At 44.7% G+C, this 19,607-nt stretch overlaps 2 protein-coding genes across 3 annotated transcripts in view; one reads left to right on the forward strand and one right to left on the reverse strand.

Moving 5' to 3' along the window:
• hacd3 (3-hydroxyacyl-CoA dehydratase 3) overlaps positions 1-5,263 on the reverse strand; it is a 79,553-nt gene extending 74,290 nt beyond the window's left edge. Inside the window, 2 exon segments of the mRNA NM_001146452.1 lie at positions 3,106-3,148; positions 5,156-5,263. Of these exon segments, the coding sequence (NP_001139924.1) occupies positions 3,106-3,148; positions 5,156-5,239 (127 nt within the window). The 5' untranslated portion in view covers positions 5,240-5,263.
• A 157-nt stretch (positions 5,264-5,420) lies between these two features.
• On the forward strand, positions 5,421-18,956 carry ppcdc (phosphopantothenoylcysteine decarboxylase). 2 transcript variants are annotated; one of them, XM_045705977.1, is made up of 6 exons: positions 5,421-5,733; positions 6,203-6,298; positions 11,599-11,727; positions 16,346-16,514; positions 18,342-18,421; positions 18,622-18,956. In XM_045705977.1, the coding sequence occupies exons 1-6, from the start codon at positions 5,590-5,592 to the stop codon at positions 18,643-18,645; spliced, it is 642 nt and encodes a 213-aa protein (XP_045561933.1). In that variant the 5' UTR covers positions 5,421-5,589; the 3' UTR covers positions 18,646-18,956. The 2 variants fall into 2 exon arrangements, with proteins under 2 accessions (XP_045561933.1, XP_045561932.1); XM_045705976.1 differs by having other exon boundaries at positions 18,342-18,949.
• Positions 18,957-19,607: the final 651 nt, after the last annotated feature.

Below are 19,607 nucleotides of genomic sequence, written 5' to 3' on the forward strand. Positions count from 1 at the left end.
GTTAATGAGACTTCAAAGCCATGCTCTAATGGTAGGTTAATGAGACTTCAAAGCCATGCTCTAATGGTAGGTTAATGAGACTTCAAAGCCACGCTCTAATGGTAGGTTAATGAGACTTCAAAGCCATGCTCTAATGGTAGGTTAATGAGACTTCAAAGCCATGCTCTAATGGTAGGTTAATGAGTCTTCAAAGCCATGGTAGGTTAATGAGACTTCAAAGCCATGCTCTAATGGTAGGTTAATGAGTCTTCAAAGCCACGCTCTAATGGTAGGTTAATGAGTCTTCAAAGCCACGCTCTAATGGTAGGTTAATGAGTCTTCAAAGCCACGCTCTAATGGTAGGTTAATGAGACTTCAAAGCCATGCTCTAATGGTAGGTTAATGAGTCTTCAAAGCCACGCTCTAATGGTAGGTTAATGAGTCTTCAAAGCCATGCTCTAATGGTAGGTTAATGAGACTTCAAAGCCACGCTCTAATGGTAGGTTAATGAGTCTTCAAAGCCATGCTCTAATGGTAGGTTAATGAGACTTCAAAGCCACGCTCTAATGGTAGGTAAATGAGACTTCAAAGCCACGCTCTAATGGTAGGTTAATGAGACTTCAAAGCCACGCTCTAATGGTAGGTTAATGAGACTTCAAAGCCATGCTCTAATGGTAGGTTAATGAGTCTTCAAAGCCATGCTCTAATGGTAGGTTAATGAGACTTCAAAGCCATGGTAGGTTAATGAGACTTCAAAGCCATGGTAGGTGAATGAGTCTTCAAAGCCATGCTCTAATGGTAGGTTAATGAGACTTCAAAGCCATGGTAGGTGAATGAGTCTTCAAAGCCATGCTCTAATGGTAGGTTAATGAGACTTCAAAGCCATGCTCTAATGGTAGGTTAATGAGACTTCAAAGCCACGCTCTAATGGTAGGTTAATGAGACTTCAAAGCCATGGTAGGTTAATGAGACTTCAAAGCCATGGTAGGTTAATGAGACTTCAAAGCCATGCTCTAATGGTAGGTTAATGAGACTTCAAAGCCATGCTCTAATGGTAGGTTAATGAGACTTCAAAGCCATGCTCTAATGGTAGGTTAATGAGACTTCAAAGCCACGCTCTAATGGTAGGTTGATGAGTCTTCAAAGCCACGCTCTAATGGTAGGTTAATGAGACTTCAAAGCCACGCTCTAATGGTAGGTTAATGAGACTTCAAAGCCACGCTCTAATGGTAGGTTAATGAGACTTCAAAGCCATGCTCTAATGGTAGGTTAATGAGACTTCAAAGCCATGCTCTAATGGTAGGTTAATGAGACTTCAAAGCCACGCTCTAATGGTAGGTGGATGAGTCTTCAAAGCCACGCTCTAATGGTAGGTTAATGAGACTTCAAAGCCATGCTCTAATGGTAGGTTAATGAGACTTCAAAGCCATGCTCTAATGGTAGGTTAATGAGACTTCAAAGCCACGCTCTAATGGTAGGTTAATGAGACTTCAAAGCCATGCTCTAATGGTAGGTTAATGAGACTTCAAAGCCACGCTCTAATGGTAGGTTAATGAGACTTCAAAGCCATGCTCTAATGGTAGGTGGATGAGACTTCAAAGCCACGCTCTAATGGTAGGTTAATGAGTCTTCAAAGTCACGCTCTAATGGTAGGTTAATGAGACTTCAAAGCCACGCTCTAATGGTAGGTGAATGAGTCTTCAAAGCCACGCTCTAATGGTAGGTTAATGAGTCTTCAAAGCCACGCTCTAATGGTAGGTTAATGAGTCTTCAAAGCCATGGTAGGTGGATGAGTCTTCAAAGCCACGCTCTAATGGTAGGTTAATGAGTCTTCAAAGCCATGGTAGGTGAATGAGTCTTCAAAGCCACGCTCTAATGGTAGGTTAAATGAGACTTCAAAGCCATGCTCTAAGGGTAGGTTAATGAGACTTCAAAGCCACGCTCTAATGGTAGGTTAATGAGACTTCAAAGCCATGCTCTAATGGTAGGTTAATGAGACTTCAAAGCCACGCTCTAATGGTAGGTTAATGAGACTTCAAAGCCATGCTCTAATGGTAGGTTAATGAGACTTCAAAGCCATGCTCTAATGGTAGGTTAATGAGACTTCAAAGCCATGCTCTAATGGTAGGTGGATGAGTCTTCAAAGCCACGCTCTAATGGTAGGTTAATGAGTCTTCAAAGCCATGCTCTAATGGTAGGTTAATGAGACTTCAAAGCCACGCTCTAATGGTAGGTTAATGAGTCTTCAAAGCCATGGTAGGTGGATGAGTCTTCAAAGCCACGCTCTAATGGTAGGTTAATGAGTCTTCAAAGCCACGCTCTAATGGTAGGTTAATGAGTCTTCAAAGCCATGCTCTAATGGTAGGTGGATGAGTCTTCAAAGCCACGCTCTAATGGTAGGTTAATGAGTCTTCAAAGCCATGCTCTAATGGTAGGTTAATGAGACTTCAAAGCCACGCTCTAATGGTAGGTTAATGAGTCTTCAAAGCCATGGTAGGTGGATGAGTCTTCAAAGCCATGCTCTAATGGTAGGTTAATGAGTCTTCAAAGCCACACTCTAATGGTAGATTAATGAGTCTTCAAAGCCATGGTAGGTTAATGAGTCTTCAAAGCCATGGTAGGTTAATGAGTCTTCAAAGCCACGCTCTAATGGTAGGTTAATGAGTCTTCAAAGCCACGCTCTAATGGTAGGTTAATGAGTCTTCAAAGCCACGCTCTAATGGTAGATTAATGAGTCTTCAAAGCCATGCTCTAATGGTAGGTTAATGAGACTTCAAAGCCATGGTAGGTGAATGAGTCTTCAAAGCCATGCTCTAATGGTAGGTTAATGAGTCTTCAAAGCCATGGTAGGTTAATGAGTCTTCAAAGCCACGCTCTAATGGTAGGTTAATGAGTCTTCAAAGCCATGGTAGCTTAATGAGTCTTCAAAGCCACGCTCTAATGGTAGGTTAATGAGTCTTCAAAGCCACGCCCTAATGGTAGGTTAATGAGTCTTCAAAGCCATGGTAGGTTAATGAGTCTTCAAAGCCACGCTCTAATGGTAGGTTAATGAGTCTTCAAAGCCACGACCCTAATGGTAGGTTAATGAGTCTTCTAGTTGATAATACTGTAATATAGAATACGTACCCCTGAATTGGAGGACATTATCATGCACGCCGATGTCAAGATTCTGCAAGAGAAGAGAAGACAGTACAGACAACATTATGAGGTGCTCCTCTTTACACTCTACCAAAGTGAATACAGACAACATCATGATTTAAAGTTGCTCCTCTTTAGACTCTACCAAAGAGCTGATACTTGAACTCTCTTTGGGTGAATCCTTTTTGCAAAGGAGAGCATGCAAATTGTACTTTTCAAATGCAGTAATATTAGGCAACTGGTTTGTGTTCTTAGTTTCATTGCGTTTACAAGTCGAGGCAAATTAAACCAGCCAGGACTCGTTATCAGCCCCTAGTCTATCTGTGAAGAGGAAGTCTTGCTATGTTGGAACACTATCTTCAACCACCATCTCTATGAACATAAGATGTAGACAATACTGATGTTATTTACCACCTCTGAAGAAGCCTGCTAGCCTCTCTGAAGAAGCCTGCTAGCCTCTCTGAAGAAGCCTGCTAGCCTCTCTGAAGAAGCCTGCTAGCCTCTCTGAAGAAGCTTGCTAGCCACTCTGAAGAAGCTTGCTAGCCACTCTGAAGAAGCCTGCTAGCCACTCTGAAGAAGCTTGCTAGCCACTCTGAAGAAGCCTGCTAGCCACTCTGAAGAAGCCTGCTAGCCTCTCTGAAGAAGCCTGGCAGCCACTCTGAAGAAGCTTGCTAGCCACTCTGAAGAAGCCTGCTAGCCACTCTGAAGAAGCCTGCTAGCCACTCTGAAGAAGCCTGCTAGCCTCTCTGAAGAAGCCTGCTAGCCACTCTGAAGAAGCCTGCTAGCCACTCTGAAGAAGCCTGTCTGCCAGTCACACAGCTGAAGCATCTCTGGATATGAGTTTTGGAACGATCTGTCCATCTACGTCTGATGGTTATTAACAACCTTCTAAACATTCATTAATTAATCAATTAGTGAATGTGTAATGGATACATCACATTGACTCAGTTATTATAGATACATTATAGTGACTCAGTTATTATAGATACATTATAGTGACTCAGTTATTATAGATACATTATAGTGACTCAGTTATTATAGATACATTATAGTGACTCAGTTATTATAGATACATTATAGTGACTCAGTTATTATGGATACATTATAGTGACTCAGTTATTATGGATACATTATAGTGACTCAGTTATTATAGATACATTATAGTGACTCAGTTATTATGGATACATTATAGTGACTCAGTTATTATAGATACATTATAGTGACTTTAGTTATTATAGATACATCACATTGACTCAGTTATTATAGATACATTATAGTGACTCAGTTATTATAGATACATTATAGTGACTCAGTTATTATAGATACATTATAGTGACTCAGTTATTATAGATACATCACAGTGACTTTAGTTATTATAGATACATCACAGTGACTCAGTTATTATAGATACATTATAGTGACTCAGTTATTATAGATACATTATAGTGACTCAGTTATTATAGATACATCACAGTGACTCAGTTATTATGGATACATTATAGTGACTCAGTTATTATAGATACATTATAGTGACTCAGTTATTATGGATACATTATAGTGACTCAGTTATTATAGATACATTATAGTGACTCAGTTATTATGGATACATTATAGTGACTCAGTTATTATGGATACATCACAGTGACTCAGTTATTATAGATACATTATAGTGACTCAGTTATTATAGATACATTATAGTGACTCCGTTATTATAGTGACTCAGTTATTATAGATACATCACATTGACTCAGTTATTATAGATACATTATAGTGACTCAGTTATTATGGATACATCATTCTCAGAAACACAAGCATACAATTGTATTTCTATTCTATTCTATTCTATTATGCAATGATAGCCTACTCAGTCACATTAGGTCTACGTCCTCATGTTAAAGGTCGATCCAATATGAACTTCGGAGTAGCATTGTAAAACGTGGTGATGAATATAGCGCGCAAGATAAAACCCCAGTATGTTTGTGAGCGGTTTATTTATTGCCTCAAATGGGGGGTTTACAGGTCCTCTCTCTCCACTCACCTGCGCGTCAATCAGCTCCACTCGCAGGTAGATGTCCTCGTGCCTCTGAGCCCAGTAAACGTGGGGAGTCAGCGTCTGCTGCATCGCACCTGTTTGAAAATATCAGCACAATTCACGAAAGCATGAAAACCCTACAATAACATGCTCCCCCTTCCCCATACACCCCACCGACCGGACGGTGTGTCTCTCGTTGCGGAAGAGCCAGAATATTCTATAGAACCAGCGTGCGCGCTCACGAAATGTACGTTGCGGAGTGACGTGCTCGTTCACCAGTCACCGTGGGTCACGTGGTACCGATGTTTACGGAAGCTGCATCAAGCGAAGTTTATAGAGGATAAAAGTTGGTGATATTTTGCGTATTCTCGGCAAACAGTATGCTCCTAATAACGTGTTGAAGTTGTTTTTGTTGTAGTAGTGGTCGTTTTCCAGCTAATATGCAGGCGGAATCACCCGTAACGTCTCCGAAATGTGATTTGTTAGACTCGTGTGGTACATTTCGTGTGTTGGTCGGGGTCACGGGTAGTGTGGCAGCTCTCAAAGTGCCTCTGTTGGTCTCCCAGCTTCTAGAGTTACCCGGGGTAAGTAGACAGGTTATCTAACTGGGATGTATTTCCTGCTAGCTATATTTTTGGATTCATGAGCATTAGCGTTACTCAAAACAAGTATGGTGTCAAACGTTGCTCTCTGTGACCTGCACATGCAGGGTCATACCGCTGGAGGACGACGTTCACCTTGTATCAAACCAACACGTTGTATTATCAAGAGGGGTTATTATGCAACTAACAGAAACTGACGGGGGAATCCCCCCCCCCCCCTCCAAAAAAAGGATTATTTACATATCCTAGAGGTGCAGTCACGAAGTTACCCTTCTAATATCAGGTCATAACAGCATTATGCTCCCACATCCGGGTTTCAGCAGAAAATGAAGCTAGGTTGATTTAACTGTATCCCTAAAAAAAAAACCTTGACCACTCTGCAAAGGGCGTATCAGCATTAACCTTGTTTATTTAGATAATCATCCTTTATCTTCCTGTGCCCGTTTTGCAGGTGGATGTGCGTGTTGTCACGACAGAACACGCCATGCACTTCTACAACCCTGCCGAGGTGGCTGTCAGAGTCTACAGCGACGCAAATGAGTGGGAGGTTTGTTCCTCAAAACACATGTCCTGTCTAGATAAGATAGAGTTTAGGTCAAATTGACATCCAAAGTTTTTGTTTGTTTGTTGTTGCATTTTAGCTAATCCTAATCCTTTTACTAACCTTATCCTAATTATCCTAACCTGCTGCCTAAAGTCTCCTAACCTGCTATGAAAAGTCCATTCTTGACATAAGCAGTATACCATCTAGTGAAAACCTCAGACACAGGGTTTAGTCATGTAGAGTTATAATTGACTTGTAGTTGCCTGGCCTGCAGGTTGCCTAGGGGTTATTGGGGCAGGTAGCCTAGGGGTTATTGGGGCAGGTAGCCTAGGGGTTATTGGGGCAGGTAGCCTATGGGTTATTGGGGCAGGTTGCCTAGGGGTTATTGGGGCAGGTAGCCTAGGGGTTATTGGGGCAGGTAGCCTAGGGGTTATTGGGGCGGTAGCCTAGGGGTTAATTGGGGCAGGTAGCCTAGGGGTTATTGGGGCAGGTAGCCTAGGGGTTATTGGGGCAGGTAGCCTAGGGGTTATTGGGGCAGGTAGCCTAGGGGTTATTGGGGCAGGTAGCCTAGGGGTTATTGGGGCAGGTAGCCTAGGGGTTAAAGCGTTAACCGAAAGGTCGCTGGTTCGAATACCTTAGCCGACAAGGTGAGAAATCTGTCCGATGTTCCCTTGAGCAAGGCACTCAATCCAAATTGCTCTAGTTGCGACGTACTACTATGTTCGACCCTGTAAAACAACACATGTACCTATCCGGTATACGTGACAATAAAATATATATATATACTGTATTCTTTACTGGTCCTATATTTCCAAATCTAATTGCGGTAAAAATACAGTTTGGAAATCAAATGTCTGTTGCTGAAAAGAGAAGACTAATCCGTCTGTAGTTAGGCAAGTAGTAATCTGGGTTTGGCAGGTAGGAATCTGGGGTTGGCTGGTCGGACTCGGTGGGGTTGGCTGGTCGGACTCGGTGGGGTTGGCTGGTCGGACTCGGTGGGGTTGGCTGGTAGGACTCGGTGGGGATGGCAGGTAGGAACCTGGGGTTGGCTGGTAGGACTCGGTGGGGTTGGCAGGTAGGAACCTGGGGTTGGCTGGTAGGACTCGGTGGGGATGGCAGGTAGGAACCTGGGGTTGGCTGGTAGGACTCGGTGGGGTTGGCTGGTAGGAACCTGGGGTTGGCTGGTAGGACTCTGTGGGGTTGGCAGGTAGGAACCTGGGGTTGGCTGGTAGGACTCGGTGGGGTTGGCTGGTAGGACTCGGTGGGGTTGGCTGGTAGGACTCGGTGGGGTTGGCAGGTAGGATCCTGGGGTTGGCTGGTAGGACTCGGTGGGTTTGGCTGGTCGGACTTGGTGGGGTTGGCAGGTAGGACTCGGTGGGGTTGGCAGGTAGGAACCTGGGGTTGGCTGGTAGGACTCGGTGGGGTTGGCTGGTAGGACTCGGTGGGGTTGGCAGGTAGGACTCGGTGGGGTTGGCAGGTAGGACTCGGTGGGGTTGGCTGGTCGGACTCGGTGGGGGTTGGCTGGTCGGACTCGGTGGGGTTGGCTGGTCGGACTCGGTGGGGTTGGCAGGTAGGAACCTGGGGTTGGCTGGTAGGACTCGGTGGGGTTGGCTGGTCGGACTCGGTGGGGTTGGCTGGTAGGACTCGGTGGGGTTGGCAGGTAGGATCCTGGGGTTGGCTGGTAGGACTCGGTGGGGTTGGCTGGTCGGACTCGGTGGGGTTGGCTGGTAGGACTCGGTGGGGTTGGCAGGTAGGATCCTGGGGTTGGCTGGTCGGACTCGGTGGGGTTGGCTGGTAGAACTCGGTGGGGTTGGCAGGTAGGATCCTGGGGAGAGCCAAGGGAGAGCTGTGAAGACTTCGAGGGAGGTGACAGACTAAGCTAGCTAGCCTCCGACGCAAAAGCTAGCCTCCGACGCAAAAGCTAGCCTCCGACGCTAAGCTAGCCTCCGACGCTAAGCTAGCCTCCGACGCTAAGCTAGCCTCCAACGCTAAGCTAGTCTCCAACGCTAATTAGCCACACAGTATGGGTTAGCCCGCTAACTTCCTGTCCTGCGATCAATATAGCTGGATGAATGGCGATATGGCCTAAATAGCATCTAAATTCTTTTCACATTTATGATTCACGATAATATGGTATCTCCATTTTATTTAATTTTTTTCTCCCTTTTAAATAAAAGTTGCTGTGCAATTTTAAAGGTCAAATACACTGCATTTCAAACAGTTGAATTGTTATGAACACATCCTTCTGTCTCCAACTGTTTGAAAAGCATGTTAGTCTGTCCACTTTTAATGGGCATCGCTGGGTAAAAGGGAACTTATCTTCTATTAGACTGAAATAATGTCTCACTGTGTTTGTGACCGATTCTGTTGGACCAAACCTACATAACGAGTTGAAAGCGCTCGTCAGGGAGGAAGATGTGATCTCTCAGCATTGTTAGCGTGAGGGACAAGGGGCTTGGTGTGTGTGTAAAACATAGAGGAGGAAGCGAGAAGTTTAACTCTCTATAAAAAAAATATGTCCAAAATAAGCCCAGTGCGTTGCTATGAGTTTATTTTGGACCTTAAGAGGCCATTTATTCTTGATCCGAAAATGTTTGTCGGATATGGATGATGTGACACAATGGCGAAGCCTCCGGATGTACGCAGAGGACAAATTGAACTCGCTGTGCGCCTCTCAAATGTTGTAACAAGTGCGGAAGGCTCTATATAGCTCCGCATTGACATGATTGGTTGATGGTAGGTGAGGGGGCGGGAGGTCCTAAATAAACACAAACTCACTTCCTTGACAACTTCCTTGACAACAGCTCTGCACAGCTCAGCGAAGTGCAAGGATTAGGAAAACTATTTAGAGTCTTTAAAACGCATACAAAACAAAATGTAACAAAAAATGTATTCGCTATATGTCTGTATTTGATTTGATATAATGTGGAATAGTTTTATTTTTATTCTTTTTTTCCCCTCACTTCTTTGGAATCCCTCTGGCTGTTATGTTTATGTTTTGCATGTTACTGTTAAAAAAAAAAAATAATAATAATAATTAAAAAATAATAATAATTAAATAAAATGAATGCCCTGACTTCTGCAGAGGCCATATCACCGTAAAAATGCAGATGTCGGATTGACTTTAAACGTGTCGTCTTCCCTTCCCTGCCTTTTGGGACAACGACTCCTATTGTTAAGGCAGAGACGTGCATCTCTTCGTTATATACAGATCTCTGGTGTAAATGGGGAGGTGAACACATTGCAAGAGGAGTTGAAGGAGACGAGAACCCCCCCCCAAAAAAAAATACAAGCATTTGGAATTTCGTGCGAAAACATAAATTGAAATGAATCAAATGAATTTAATATATCGCCCAGCCCTGACGGTGCTTTAGCGGGGACAGCCCTGACTCTGAACAGGACAGGTAATTGTCGGTCTGTTTAAATCATAGACATAAGGCACGTCCCTATTTAATAATAAAAAATAAAACAATTATATTTAACCTCTATTTAACTAGGCAAGTCAGTTAAGAACAAATTCTTATTTACAATGACGACCTACCAAAAGGGAACAGGCCTCCTACGGGGGCTGGGATTAAAATATATATATATATATAGAAAACTCACAACACGAGAGACAACACAACATAAAGAGATTGCCTTTGTGTTGTGAACCAGTATTTGAAAATGTGTATATATATATACTGAACAAAAATATAATTTCAACGATTTTACAGTTACAGTTCTTATAAGGAAATCAGTCAAGTGAAATGACTGAATTAGATTAGGGCCTAATTAAGGATCACTACTGTATTTCACATAACTGAGCAGGAGGTGCACCAGTATACTATATACAATACCAGTCAAAACTCAATCCAGGGTTTTTCTTTATTTTTTAAAACTATTTTTCTACATTGTATAATAATAGTGAAGACATCAAAACTATCAAATAACACATATGGAATCATGTACGAACCAAAAAAAAAGTGTTAAACAAATCAAAATATATTTTATATTTGAAATTCTTCAAAGTAGCCACCCTTTGCCTCGATGACAGCTTTGCACACTCTTAGCATTCAGTTTAATGAGTTTATGTTCACTAGTATAGAAATCAGTTCATGTTCACCAAAAGGACAACCAGACAATTTGACACAACTGTGGGAAGCATTGGAGTCAACCTTGTCCAGCATCCCTGTGGGACATTTACGACACCTTGTAGAGTCCACGCCCCGAAGAATTCAGGCTGTTCTGAGGACAAAAGAGGTTGGGAGGTGGGGGCTGGTTTGCAAGTCAATATTAGGAAGGTGTTCCTAATGTTTGGTATAGTCAGTGTACAGTATATTCATGCTACACACACACACACACACACACACACACACACACACATCACAACTGCGGCTACCAGAGTCTTATTATGATCGCTAAATACTACTCAGTTTATTATACACTTTCCCCCTCCCCCCATCTCCAATACACGTGTAAATATTGGACTATAAATTATGTCTTCCTGTATTGTACTGATGCTAAATGTCTATTCTACTGACATTTACTTACTGTCGTTATTCTTATCTTGTATGTCTTATTGTCGTTGCATTGTCCAGAAGGAACCTGCATTCAGCATTTGGTTGGACGGTGTAAACCATGTGATCCTGTACATACAACTTGAAAAACTCCTGATTAAGTAGGCAATCTAACAGCCGAGTTGAGTCTGTCAGTGAACAACACCTAAAACAGACCTTTTGTAATATTTATATATATTCAATCACTGGATAAACACTGTTTTTTGGAAAACAAGTGGCTACTGCTGAAAAGAGAAGACTTTCTAATCTGTCTGAGACTAAAGTCTCCAGTCGTGTAAATTATGTTGCATTGCATGAAATGTTTTTATAAAATAGAAACAATCTTCTCAGACCCTAAATATGCAGAAATTATCTTCACCGTGTGAATCCTAGAAACGCCTGTGGACCTAGATGTGATCCTGTATCTGAATACTATTCCCTCTTTCTCAGCTGTGGACCTAGATGTGATCCGGTATCTGAATACTATTCCACTTCCTCAGCTGTGGACCTAGATGTGATCCGGTACCTGAATACTATTCCACTTCCTCAGCTGTGGACCTAGATGTGATCCTGTACCTGAATACTATTCCACTTCCTCAGCTGTGGACCTAGATGTGATCCTGTACCTGAATACTATTCCACTTCCTCAGCTGTGGACCTAGATGTGATCCGGTATCTGAATACTATTCCACTTCCTCAGCTGTGGACCTAGATGTGATAACTGAATCTGATAATGTGTTGATTGTGTTCCTATTTGTCCCATAGCTGTGGCGCCAGCGTTCTGACCCTGTCCTGCACATAGAGCTGAGACGCTGGGCTAACCTCTTCCTTATCGCCCCTCTGGACGCCAACACACTGGGCAAGATCTCCAGCGGCATCTGTGACAACTTACTGGTGAGATCTGGATCCTCCTCCGTAGTTAGACTGCCCTGTCAACAGGAAATGGATCCTCCTCCGTAGTTAGACAGACTGCCCTGTCAACAGGAAATGGATCCTCCTCCGTAGTTAGACAGACTGCCCTGTCAACAGGAAATGGATCCTCCTCCGTAGTTAGACAGACTGCCCTGTCAACAGGAAATGGATCCTCTTCCGTAGTTAGACAGACTGCCCTGTCAACAGGAAATGGATCCTCCTCCGTAGTTAGACAGACTCCCCTGTCAACAGGAAATGGATCCTCCTCCGTAGTTAGACAGACTGCCCTGTCAACAGGAAATGGATCCTCCGTAGCTAGACAGACTGCCCTGTCAACAGGAAATGGATCCTCCTCCGTAGCTAGACAGACTGCCCTGTCAACAGGAAATGGATCCTCCTCCGTAGTTAGACAGACTGCCCTGTCAACAGGAAATGGATCCTCCGTAGCTAGACAGACTGCCCTGTCAACAGGAAATGGATCCTCCTCCGTAGTTAGACAGACTGCCCTGTCAACAGGAAATGGATCCTCCTCCGTAGCTAGACAGACTGCCCTGTCAACAGGAAATGGATCCTCTGTAGTTAGAAAAGGAAAGATGTGTGTGGTGCCTGGAACACCAGTCCTCCTCTACTGTTCTGTCATGCCATGAACCCTACCATGAACCCTACCATGAACACTACCATGAACCCTACTATCACCATGAACACTACCATGAACCCTACTATCACCATGAACACTACCATGAACACTACCATGAACCCTACTATCACCATGAACACTACCATGAACCCTACTATGAACACTACTATCACCATCAACACTGCCATGAACACTGCCATGAACCCTACCATGAACCCTACCATGAACCCTACCATGAACACTACTATGAACACTACCATGAACCCTACTATCACCATGAACACTACCATGAACACTACCATGAACCCTGCTATGATCACTACCATGAACACTACCATGAACCCTACCATGAACCCTACTATGACCATGAACCCTACCATGAGCACTACCATGAACCCTGCTATGAACACTACTATGACCATGAACACTACCATGAACACTACCATGAACCCTACCATGAACACTACCGTGACCACTACTATGAACACTACCATGAACACTACCATGAGCACTACCATGAACACTACTATGAACACTACTATGACCATGAACACTACTATGAACACTACTATGAACACTACCATGAACCCTACTATGAACACTACTATGACCACTACTATGAACACTACCATGAACCCTACAATGAACCCTACTATGAGCACTACCGTGACCACTACTTTGAACCCTACCATGAGCACTACCATGATCACTACCATGAACACTACTATGACCATGAACACTACTATGAACACTACTATGACCATGAACACTACTATGAACACTACTATGAACACTACTATGACCATGAACACTACTATGAACACTACTATGAACACTACCATGAACCCTACTATGAACACTACTATGACCATGAACACTACCATGAACACTACTATGAACACTACCATGAACACTACCATGAACACTACTATGAACACTACTATGAACACTACCATGAACCCTACTATGAACACTACTATGACCACTACTATGAACACTACCATGAACACTACTATGAACACTACTATGAGCACTACCGTGACCACTACTTTGAACCCTACCATGAGCACTACCATGATCACTACCATGAACACTACAATGAACCCTACTATGAGCACTACCGTGACCACTACTTTGAACCCTACCATGAGCACTACCATGATCACTACCATGAACACTACTATGACCATGAACACTACTATGAACACTACTATGACCATGAACACTACTATGAACACTACTATGAACACTACTATGACCATGAACACTACTATGAACACTACTATGAACACTACCATGAACCCTACTATGAACACTACTATGACCATGAACACTACCATGAACACTACTATGAACACTACCATGAACACTACCATGAACACTACTATGAACACTACTATGAACACTACCATGAACCCTACAATGAACCCTACTATGAGCACTACCGTGACCACTACTTTGAACCCTACCATGAGCACTACCATGATCACTACCATGAACACTACTATGACCATGAACACTACTATGAACACTACTATGACCATGAACACTACTATGACAATGAACACTACCATGAACACTACCATGAACACTAGTATGACTATGAACACTACTATGAACACTAGTATGACTATGAACACTACTATGAACACTAGTATGACTATGAACACTACTATGACAATGAACACTACCATGAACACTACCATGAACACTAGTATGACTATGAACACTACTATGAACACTAGTATGACTATGAACACTACTATGAACACTAGTATGACTATGAACACTACTTTGAACACTATTATAAACACTACTATGAACACTAGTATGACTATGAACACTACCATGAACCCTACCATGAACACTACCATGAACACTACTATGAACACTACTATGACCATGAACACTACTATGAACACTACTATGACCATGAACACTACTATGACAATGAACACTACCATGAACACTACTATGAACACTAGTATGACTATGAACACTACTTTGAACACTATTATAAACACTACTATGAACACTAGTATGACTATGAACACTACCATGAACCCTACCATGAACACTACCATGAACACTACCATGAACACTACTATGAACACTACTATGACCATGAACACTACTATGACAATGAACACTACCATGAACACTACCATGAACACTAGTATGACTATGAACACTACTATGAACACTAGTATGACTATGAACACTACTATGAACACTAGTATGACTATGAACACTACTTTGAACACTATTATAAACACTACTATGAACACTAGTATGACTATGAACACTACCATGAACCCTACCATGAACACTACCATGAACACTACTATGAACACTACTATGACCACTACCATGAACACTACCATGAACACTACTATGAACACTACCATGAACACTACTATGAACACTACTATGAACACTACCATGAACCCTGCTATGAACACTACTATGACCATGAACCCTACCATGAACCCTACCATGAGCACTACCGTGACCACTACTATGAACACTACCATGAACACTACCATGAACACTACCATGAACACTACCATGAACACTACTATGAACACTACCATGAACCCTACAATGAACCCTACTATGAGCACTACCGTGACCACTACTTTGAACCCTACCATGAGCACTACCATGATCACTACCATGAACACTACTATGACCATGAACACTACTATGAACACTACTATGACCATGAACACTACTATGACAATGAACACTACCATGAACACTACCATGAACACTAGTATGACTATGAACACTACCATGAACACTACTATGAACACTAGTATGACTATGAACACTACTATGAACACTATTATAAACACTACTATGAACACTAGTATGACTATGAACACTACTATGAACACTGTTATAAACACTACTATGAACTCTATTATAAACACTACTATGAACACTAGTATGACTATGAACACTACTATGAACACTGCTATGAACACTACCATGAACACTACCATGAACACTACTATGAACACTACCATGAACCCTACTATGACTATGAACACTACCATGAACACTACTATGAACACTAGTATGACTATGAACACTACTATGAACACTGCTATGAACACTACCATGAACACTAGTATAACTATGAACAGTACTATGAACACTGTTATAAACACTACTATGACTATGAACACTACTATGAACACTACCATGAACACTACTATAAACACTACTATGACTATGAACACTACTATGAACACTACCATACTGTTCTCTACTGTACTATACTCTATTGCACTCTAATATACTCTATTGTACTATACTGTACTATACTATACTGTAATGTACTATACTCTATTGCACTCTAATATACTCTATTGTACTATACTGTACTATACTATACTGTAATGTACTCTACTCTATTGTACTCTACTATACTGTAATGTACTGTACTCTACTATACTGTAATGTACTCTACTATACTGTAATGTACTCTACTGTACTTTACTATACTGTACTCTGCTATACTGTAATTTACTATACTGTACTCTACTATACTCTTTTGTACTCTACTATACTGTACTCTACTATACTGTAATGTACTCTACTATACTGTAATGTAGTCTACTGTACTGTAATGTACTCTACTATACTGTAATGTACTCTACTGTACTGTAATGTACTCTACTATACTATACTGTACTCTACTATACTGTAATGTACTCTACTATACTGTAATGTAGTCTACTCTACTGTAATGTACTGTACTCTACTGTAATGTACTCTACTGTACTGTAATGTAGTCTACTCTACTGTACTGTACTGTACTCTACTCTACTGTAATGTACTGTACTCTACTGTAATGTAGTCTACTGTAATGTACTGTACTCTACTGTAAAGTAGTCTACTCTACTGTAATGTACTGTACTCTACTCTACTGTAATGTACTGTACTTATTTTCAGACATGCGTGGTACGTGCCTGGGATACCAGTCGTCCTCTACTCTTCTGTCCAGCGATGAACACTGCTATGTGGCATCACCCCATCACCTCTCGCCAGGTGGACAGCCTTAAAGAGTTTGGCTACGTTGAGATCCCCTGTATCGCCAAGAAACTGGTCTGTGGAGACCAAGGTCTGTGGCGATTAGCTCATAACGTGTGGAATGTTTAGATTGATGCAATGGAAGCTTCTACACCTGCATTGCTTGCTGTTTGGGGTTTTAGGCTGGGTTTCTGTACAGCACTTTGAGATATCAGCTGATGTAAGAAGGGCTTTATAAATACATTTTGATTTGATTCACAGTCCCCAAGTCCAGAACAGACTATGGGAGGAGCACAGTACTACATAGAGCCATGACTACATGGAACTCTATTCCACATCAGGTAACTGATGCAGAGAGGACTGGCCACCCCTCAGAGCCTGGTTCCTCTGGTCTACCCAGTACAGCCAGAAGAGGACTGGCCACCCCTCAGAGCCTGGTTCCTCTGGTCTACCCAGTACAGCCAGTAGAGGACTGGTCACCCCTCATAGCCTGGTTCCTCTGGTCTACCCAGTACAGCCAGTAGAGGACTGGTCACCCCTCATAGCCTGGTTCCTCTGGTCTACCCAGTACAGCCAGTAGAGGACTGGCCACCCCTCATAGCCTGGTTCCTCTCTACCCAGTACAGCCAGTAGAGGACTGGTCACCCCTCATAGCCTGGTTCCTCTGGTCTACCCAGTACAGCCAGAAGAGGACTGGCCACCCCTCATAGCCTGGTTCCTCTGGTCTACCCAGTACAGCCAGTAGAGGACTGGTCACCCCTCATAGCCTGGTTCCTCTGGTCTACCCGGTACAGCCAGTAGAGGACTGGTCACCCCTCATAGCCTGGTTCCTCTGGTCTACCCAGTATAGCCAGTAGAGGACTGGCCATCCCTCATAGCCTGGTTCCTCTCTAGGTTTCTTCCTAGGTTCCTGCCTTTCTAGGGAGTTTTTCCTAGCCACCCCTCATAGCCTGGTTCCTCTGGTCTACCCAGTACAGCCAGAAGAGGACTGGTCACCCCTCATAGCCTGGTTCCTCTGGTCTACCCAGTACAGCCAGTAGAGGACTGGTCACCCTCATAGCCTGGTTCCTCTGGTCTACCCGGTACAGCCAGTAGAGGACTGGTCACCCCTCATAGCCTGGTTCCTCTGGTCTACCCGGTACAGCCAGTAGAGGACTGGTCACCCCTCATAGCCTGGTTCCTCTGGTCTACCCGGTACAGCCAGTAGAGGACTGGTCACCCCTCATAGCCTGGTTCCTCTGGTCTACCCAGTATAGCCAGTAGAGGACTGGCCATCCCTCATAGCCTGGTTCCTCTCTAGGTTTCTTCCTAGGTTCCTGCCTTTCTAGGGAGTTTTTCCTAGCCACCCCTCATAGCCTGGTTCCTCTGGTCTACCCAGTACAGCCAGAAGAGGACTGGCCACCCCTCATAGCCTGGTTCCTCTGGTCTACCCAGTACAGCCAGTAGAGGACTGGTCACCCCTCATAGCCTGGTTCCTCTGGTCTACCCGGTACAGCCAGTAGAGGACTGGTCACCCCTCATAGCCTGGTTCCTCTGGTCTACCCAGTATAGCCAGTAGAGGACTGGCCATCCCTCATAGCCTGGTTCCTCTCTAGGTTTCTTCCTAGGTTCTGGCCTTTCTAGGGAGTTTTTCCTAGCCACCGTGCTTCTACACCTGCATTGCTTGCTGTTTTGGGGGTTTTAGGCTGGGTTTCTGTAACAGCACTTTGAGAATATCAGCTGATGTAAGAAGGGCTTTTATAAAACACATTTTGATTTGTGTTAGTCGTCGTTCCTCGCTGCTAAATAAAACATACTATTGTATTCTGTCTGGACTATGTAGCTAAATGTACTGTACATCTTTCACCTTTTGTGCCTCTTTCCTGTTTCTATGGTCGTTTTTATACATTGTTGAGTAACTTGGAGTGTCACTTTACAGGTAAAGGAGCCATGGCAGAGGTGTCAACGATCGTAGATGTTGTGCAACAGTTCATTCAGAAAGCTGCTGAGTCTCCCCTGGAAGGAGCGGGCCAGAGGCCGTGAGGAAGGAGCGGGCCAGGTGCTGTGAGGAAGGAGCGGGCCAGGTGCTGTGAGGAAGGAGCGGGCCAGGTGCTGTGAGGAAGGAGCGGGCCAGGTGCTGTGAGGAAGGAGCGGGCCAGGTGCTGTGAGGAAGGAGCGGGCCAGGTGCTGTGAGGAAGGAGCGGGCCAGGTGCTGTGAGGAAGGAGCGGGCCAGAGGCCGTGAGGAAGGAGCGGGCCAGGTGCTGTGAGGAAGGAGCGGGCCAGGTGCTGTGAGGAAGGAGCGGGCCAGGTGCTGTGAGGAAGGAGCGGGCCAGGTGCTGTGAGGAAGGAGCGGGCCAGGTGCTGTGAGGAAGGAGCGGGCCAGGGGCTGTGAGGAAGGAGCGGGCCAGGTGCTGTGAGGAAGGAGCGGGCCAGGTGCTGTGAGGAAGGGGCGGGCCAGGTGCTGTGAGGAAGGGGCGGGCCAGGTGCTGTGAGGAAGGGGCGGGCCAGGTGCTGTGAGGAAGGGGCGGGCCAGGGGCTGTGAGGAAGGGGCGGGCCAGGGGCGGTGAGGAAGGGGCGGGCCAGGGGCGGTGAGGAAGGGGCGGGCCAGGGGCCGTGAGGAAGGGGCGGGCCAGGGGCGGTGAGGAAGGGGCGGGCCAGGGGCCGTGAGGAAGGGGCGGGCCAGGGGCCGTGAGGAAGGGGCGGGCCAGGGGCCGTGAGGAAGGGGCGGGCCAGGGGCCGTGAGGAAGGGGCGGGGGCCAGGGGCGGTGAGGAAGGGGCGGGCCAGGGGCCGTGAGGAAGGGGCGGGCCAGGGGCCGTGAGGAAGGGGCGGGCCAGGGGCCGTGAGGAAGGGGCGGGCCAGGGGCTGTGAGGAAGGGGCGGGCCAGGGGCTGTGAGGAAGGGGCGGGCCAGGTGCTGTGAGGAAGGGGCGGGCCAGGTGCTGTGAGGAAGGGGCGGGCCAGGTGCTGTGAGGAAGGGGCGGGCCAGGGGCTGTGAGGAAGGGGCGGGCCAGGTGCTGTGAGGAAGGAACTAGGGTCTAGGGGTCCGTTTGGGATTGGGCCATTGACACGAAGATGAGGCATTCAGATGAAGATTGCCGGAAGTTATTTGTGATGTAATTACATTTGAATGTCACGAACTGATTTATTGAAGCCAAATGTTAAAAGACCCGAGTTTGCAATAAATGTTTGTATTTTAATTATCAAG

The sequence above is a fragment of the Salmo salar genome, chromosome ssa23 (assembly GCF_905237065.1).
Source record: "Salmo salar chromosome ssa23, Ssal_v3.1, whole genome shotgun sequence".
NCBI classification, from domain to species: domain Eukaryota; kingdom Metazoa; phylum Chordata; class Actinopteri; order Salmoniformes; family Salmonidae; genus Salmo; species Salmo salar.